This window comes from Cyclopterus lumpus, chromosome 12 (assembly GCF_009769545.1).
Source record: "Cyclopterus lumpus isolate fCycLum1 chromosome 12, fCycLum1.pri, whole genome shotgun sequence".
Lineage (NCBI taxonomy): Eukaryota > Metazoa > Chordata > Actinopteri > Perciformes > Cyclopteridae > Cyclopterus > Cyclopterus lumpus.
In genome coordinates this window covers 15715931-15721936 of record NC_046977.1, presented here as the reverse complement: position 1 = coordinate 15721936, position 6006 = coordinate 15715931, and the positions used below count along the sequence as shown (strand labels likewise).

The 6006-nt window shown below is 45.3% G+C and overlaps 1 protein-coding gene across 1 annotated transcript in view; it reads left to right on the top strand.

Annotated features, from left to right (window-relative positions):
• The first annotated feature begins 1342 nt into the window (after positions 1-1342).
• The window catches only part of stxbp1a (syntaxin binding protein 1a), a 28611-nt gene continuing 23947 nt past the window's right edge, over positions 1343-6006 (top strand). Inside the window, exon 1 of the mRNA XM_034546220.1 lies at positions 1343-1476. Within this exon, the coding sequence (XP_034402111.1) occupies positions 1440-1476 (37 nt within the window). The 5' untranslated portion in view covers positions 1343-1439. The remainder of the gene's footprint in view (positions 1477-6006) is intronic.

Genomic DNA, 6006 nt, shown 5'->3' with positions numbered 1-6006 from the left:
CACCCTCTGGGAGTCATCACTGGTTCAACGTGTAAGGCGGGCCTGCCAAGGGTGTGGCCAGAGCCAGGAGCTTTAACACAGTAACAACCTCTTGGTTATAGTTACTGCGAACGTATGAATATGACATTTAAAACGCATTGTTGTCGATATAATGATCAACTCTTATTTAAAGAACGGATTTATTTCATGGATTTCATTCATTCACTCTTGACGCCCAATTCAATTTGAATAGTCTTTGCATGCCTTTCTCTTTCTCTCTCTCTCTAACTTCACTGTTGACTATCTGATACATGTTGGCTTTGGTTCTTCAGGCGAAATATGCAGTTTAAAGACATCACATTGGTCTCTGGGAATGTTTAAAAAGTGTTGCAATCGGACATAACTTGTTTTTCCATGATGCCCAGGGTTCGCGTTTGGCTGCAGAGAAGATGCATGCTGCCCTCTTGTGGACACTTGTGTTCATCGGCTATATAATGAGGAGAGCGGCCTGTATCCACTGTTACACACATCCAAATATAGTCGCAACATTTCTTGTAATAAAATGTATGTATTGCTCGATAACGTGTATGTGGATCCCCAACAGAGTCAAGTAAATGCAATAATCAACAAATGCTAATCAATAATCAACAGCAATAATCGCCATATAGTGCTGGACCAGTTTGCTAAAAATTAGTCCATCAACAGCAAATCAATCAGCAACAATTGCGGTTTCAACGCTTGTTTTCATGAATTTCTTTCATCAAGCACAATGTGAACGTTCATTTCAACTCCTCCAATGAGAGCACGTGCATTTCTCTCTCTTTAACGACACTGTTGACTAACTGATGTTAGCTTTGGTTCTTCAAAATAGGCAGTTTAATGACATCACATCGGTCTCTGGGAATGTTTAATAGCCACGCCAATCAAGTGACAACAATTCATTGGAGGCCGACAATCGACACACAATAAAACAATATCACCATCGAAACCAAACAGAGTGGAATATTACAGCACAACTCGTGACATACTGAGATTATTGTAGCTATGCTTTTTAATCTCCTCTGGTTTTTAATACTAACACATACTATACGTACTAATACATGCAGACAATAGGCCTAATTGAATACCATGTTTCTGGATAGGAGGGAGTCAAATATATTTCGAGATGTCAGAATAATATGAGGATTCATAAGGGACACGGCTGTTGTAAGTAGCTAATAAGTCGCAGTAGTAACCACGCACACACACAGACTGTATATAAATGTCCAACATCACCAATGAGGGGGGAGATGCGTAAGGATACGCAGTGACGTTTCCAACTGGAGGCTCCTCCGCAGCGATGTGAGGTGAACGCAGAGAGGAGGGAGAGAGAGGGAGAGAGAGAGAGAGAGATAGAGAGAGAGAGAGAGAGGGAGGAAGGAAGCACAGGGAGAACACTCAGTCCAACACTCAGCAGCATCATGGCACCTATCGGATTAAAGGCGGTGGTCGGCGAAAGTAAGATTATTTCTTTATTAGCTTATTTTGCTCTGAGATGCACTGTGCGACCAAATGCGGTCGTGTTTGCGCGTGTTTTCTCTTCTTCTTTTTTTTGCGGGATGCGGATGTCAGCCAGTGCATCGGGAGGATGATGATGATGAAGGTGGCGCTCTTGGTGTTTCCATTGTATCCTATAGCGAACCACGGCCGTGTAGTGGGTAACCCCCAGAGGCTGGTTTGCCCCACGGGGCTGCTGCGGTGCGGATGCGCAATTTTATTCCAAGCGGCGGAGACCCGAACGTGAATTTAACTAGCGGTGATTAGCCCACTGATGGACGCAGCCATCCCACTCCAGAAGGATGCAGAACGCCTGGAGGCGAATGTAGCCCACGTACGCCCTTCTTAGCCTCACTGCGCGTTTATTTTTAGGAACAATCGCACTGCATAGCTGCAGGTTAACTGAGGTTGTGCTTGACTGTTTTATATTACTGCGGACACTTGCCTCACGTGCCTTTAAAAAAAATATATTTATCTTAATAATCTAACTAAATGATAATGAAGTGGCTACAGATTAACCTTCCCTGATTCTAACAGTGCTGTCTACTGATGGGAGCATGACACGGTGTCGTAAAACACCCTTTCTGCTGTCAGCCCCGCAACGGAATAATGGCGGATTGTGTCCAAGACGAGAAAGTTGCTCTCAAAACGCCGCTCCGCAAGAAATTCCGCATTATCTGCCGGACTGCGCGCTCTCCCGTCCAGTAACACGCAGTGAATGCCCTTTCATCATCACGGTGCCCTTTGCTGGCAGCGCGCCACCGATCCGCCTGTGTAATCCTGCCTCACTGTGGCTTTAGACTCCGCTGTGCAGTTCTGATTTGGTCATTTAGACTAATTTATTCCGCCTGATGCGTCGGTGTGTGTGTGTGTGTGTGTGGTGCTGATGATGCAGGCCTGGACATGGAGGCGCAGCTCGAGCAGGGTCAGCTGGGTGCACGTGCTGGCTGTCGTGGTTGTGTCAGACAGGCTCTGCATAGTGAATTAAAGACCGATAGAGTCCACTTGACGCGCAGCCATGTGGTATCTACATCACCGACGTTCTCCGTCAACTCCCCACACGCTGCGCGGTCTCGTTACCTCCAACGTGCCCGGCCCGCGGTGCAGGATTCGGTTATACCTCTGTAGGTTGGCGTCCTATTGGTTGGGGTTCACATTCCACTACAGAAACCCACGCAGTGATGTCTCGCTCTCTGTCAATAAGATCGCAGATTCTCCAAATGGCTTGAATCGTGTCCCCGATCATTGGCACGTTGGTCATGTGCTGAGAATTTTCCGGCCCCCACCCCCATCACACGCGCAGCTCCACATCCACCTCCTCCAGTCTCACGTAGCCACTGTCTTGTTCTGCTCTGATAGGGTAGAGGAGAGTGAACGGGTTTGTGTTTTGGCTGCATGGGGATCAGGCCTCCCACTCGAGGCTGAGCCTGAACAGTTACTATCCACGAAATGCAAACCCACCTTGAAGCCGAGAATATTGTATTTATGTAATGGATCTCATAAGAGAGTGTTATGATTGGTGGTGTATAAAGCGGTGACTGTGTAGTGTCTCAACCAACAACTTTTTCGACCCTTTTTGTGTGATTTAGTTTTCTCTGAATCACTGATTTGAACAACGTCATTGGGTAAATCACTAAGATGATATAATCATGTTGTCATAAATTTGATTCCACTAATAATACAGAATTACTGGCCATCCCCGCTGTGGAGTTGGAGCAGATTATTGCGTGATTAGGACTTCCTTTTTTTTGTCCTAGCGCTATATACTGTGGTCAAGGGGAGAATACATATTTTTTAAGGCCTGCAATATTTCTTTTCTTCTTTTTTTTTTTACTCAAGGACCTAAGACTATAATTTGATAGAAATGATATCATCATTGTTCCTTTTGTTCGTAACTGGCAATTACATAAACCAGTTAGTCAAACTAAAGGCAGGAGCACGCACCAACGTAATCACTCGTGCGTGTTTCCCAGTAGGTAAAGGCAGGAACCCAGCAGGCTGAGGTGAAGCCAGGAAGGGATTGGTGGAGGTGGTGGGGAAGGGGGGGGGGGGGGGGGCACACACCATCATGGGTCTTCTCTGCAGCAGTGGATGTAGCAGCCAGGAGGATGGAGGGGGATGGGCAGCGAGCAGAACTCTCACCCTCCCCTTCCATGACTGTATATGAGCATCAGTCCCAGAGAGCAACAGACGGAAGATAAAGCTGAATGATGAGGGGTAACGCGATGCACTCATGATTGATGAAACTGAGGGAGCACAGTGGTTCTTTTGGCGTATTACAACCATGCGATTAAAAATAAACACTATTCTGTTTTAACATTCAGGAGGTGAACACGAGTGCTTTGGATCTCATTATATTGTGCAGGTGTTCATGTCCATTCCAGGTGAAGTTGCTCTTCTGACGTTTTTTATTATTCACACGCAGACAACCGTCTTACACTCTGAACGTCTCTCCTTTGTGGCATTTCGATCAATTCATATGAGTCAGCTGATCAGTAATCCACAAAGTCACAAAGGGACATCACACTTGCAATACTAAAAAGTGACGTGAGTTGTTTCTGTTTGTGTGTGTTAAGGGCAAGTCTGTGAATGCACAGGTGGACATAAGCTGTTTGCATATACCTGTTTTAATCTTGTTTTGTTTAGTCAAATCGTCCATTTGTTGCCGTTCCATATGAGTACAGGTAGTGACGTTACTATGGAATATCCGGCACATATCATCAACTGTTACTATGTCTTCATAGTGTAATATTTTGACAATAAGGAGGATAAAACAACGTTTTGTAACAACCTGAAACAATGCAAGACTTGTGCAGAAAGATGCCAGTCGAGTTGTGAGTGTGTGAGGGCATTGAGCTGTATTTGTGACGATTAATGTCGTCTTGGCATCTTGAAAACATTTCAGTACAGGTTTGACATTTTGGGAAATACGCTCATTTGCCTTATTGAAGGTGATGCCTGTGTGGTTAGTACAGAGCTGGAGTGGGACGTGCCTAGCCTAGCTTAGCATAGGAAGTAGGAAGAAGGAAGTAAGGGGAAAATGCAAAGCTTTTGTCCAAAGTTCAATTTCTTGGCAAACAGAAGCCAGGCGCAGTGACTGTGCAGCTTCCCAGAGTCTTGACGTCACGGTGACGTCACCAGGTTTGGTTTTGTTGTTCCTGTATGGAGAGCAGATGGATACACTGAAAAGCTCCAACATTGAACTCCCCCAAAACCATACAGTGTTGCTTTACCATTTCACTTCATGTGCAGAATAAATAAATGAGATTCAGCGTGTGAACTCCTGAGTTTTAGAAGTATTGGTACGGTTTATTTTGGTATTTGGATAGCAGGCTAGCTGTTAGGCCTTTTGTCCAGGCCCTGGAAATGCTGAACTATTCCTTTAAGTATCTGATTGGTTTTGATGACTCATTGGACTCTGACTAGGAAGTATCTGGAAGCAGGCTGGTGTGTATTCTGAGTAAGGTTTTGAAGACGAGAAGGAAAGGGGATACAGAGAGAGGACACATGCATGAACATCACTGCACACACACACACACACACGCACACACACACACACACACACACACACACACACACACACTCACGCGAACAAGCGTCCACACAAATGCATGCACACACACAAACACACACCAAGCTTTAATCTGACCTTGGAAGCATCACTGAAGCAGAGCAACACACACTCGTCTGGGTCTGACGCAGTGCCTGCTCCCCCTGGGCCTTCATAAAACACACACACACACACACACACACACACACACACGCACATACGCGTACAACAAATACTTTTGCACCCTGCAAAACGCACACAAATAAATCCATGACGAAATGTCATGTCGCCGTGGTTACAGAGCATGAAGGGCCGGCTGAAATGGATTTCAATGGAAACCGCTCTCTGATTCGGGGTTGCGGTGTCTCATAATCGTAATGAATTCTCCTTCGCTCCCACTGAGGAAGAGTGCTGTGTCAGAGATGGCAGACACGGTCCTCCTCCTACTCCTCTCAGCAGCACGTGATTGCTCCCTCCATCCTCCTTTTGCATACATACAGTATATAGACACATATATATATATATATATATATATATACAGTATACAGTGGAGACATATTTATCGAAGGTAGCGCCAGCCAAGATGCTCTCGTCTCCCAGCAGGAACAAGACAAATAAAGAGAGAGATCAAGAGAGAGGATAGCACGACGTAGTAATGACGCGTGGCCCTTCATGGTGTACATGAACCAGTACACATGTTGTTGCAGCTTGTTACACAGTGGATCACTTGCTTTACAGTCTATTATATATATTGGCTGTCATTTTCAGCACCATGGGGTTCTGTGATACTTTTCCCATCTTAACTTCAACCCGTCTGTGGTTGGTTTCTTTAAGGTGCTAAAAAGAACAACAACAAGACAACGCAGACATTGCTTCTTAGATAGATAGACAGAGATTGATAGGTAGGTAGCTAGATAGATAGTCAGATAGGTAGGTAGGTA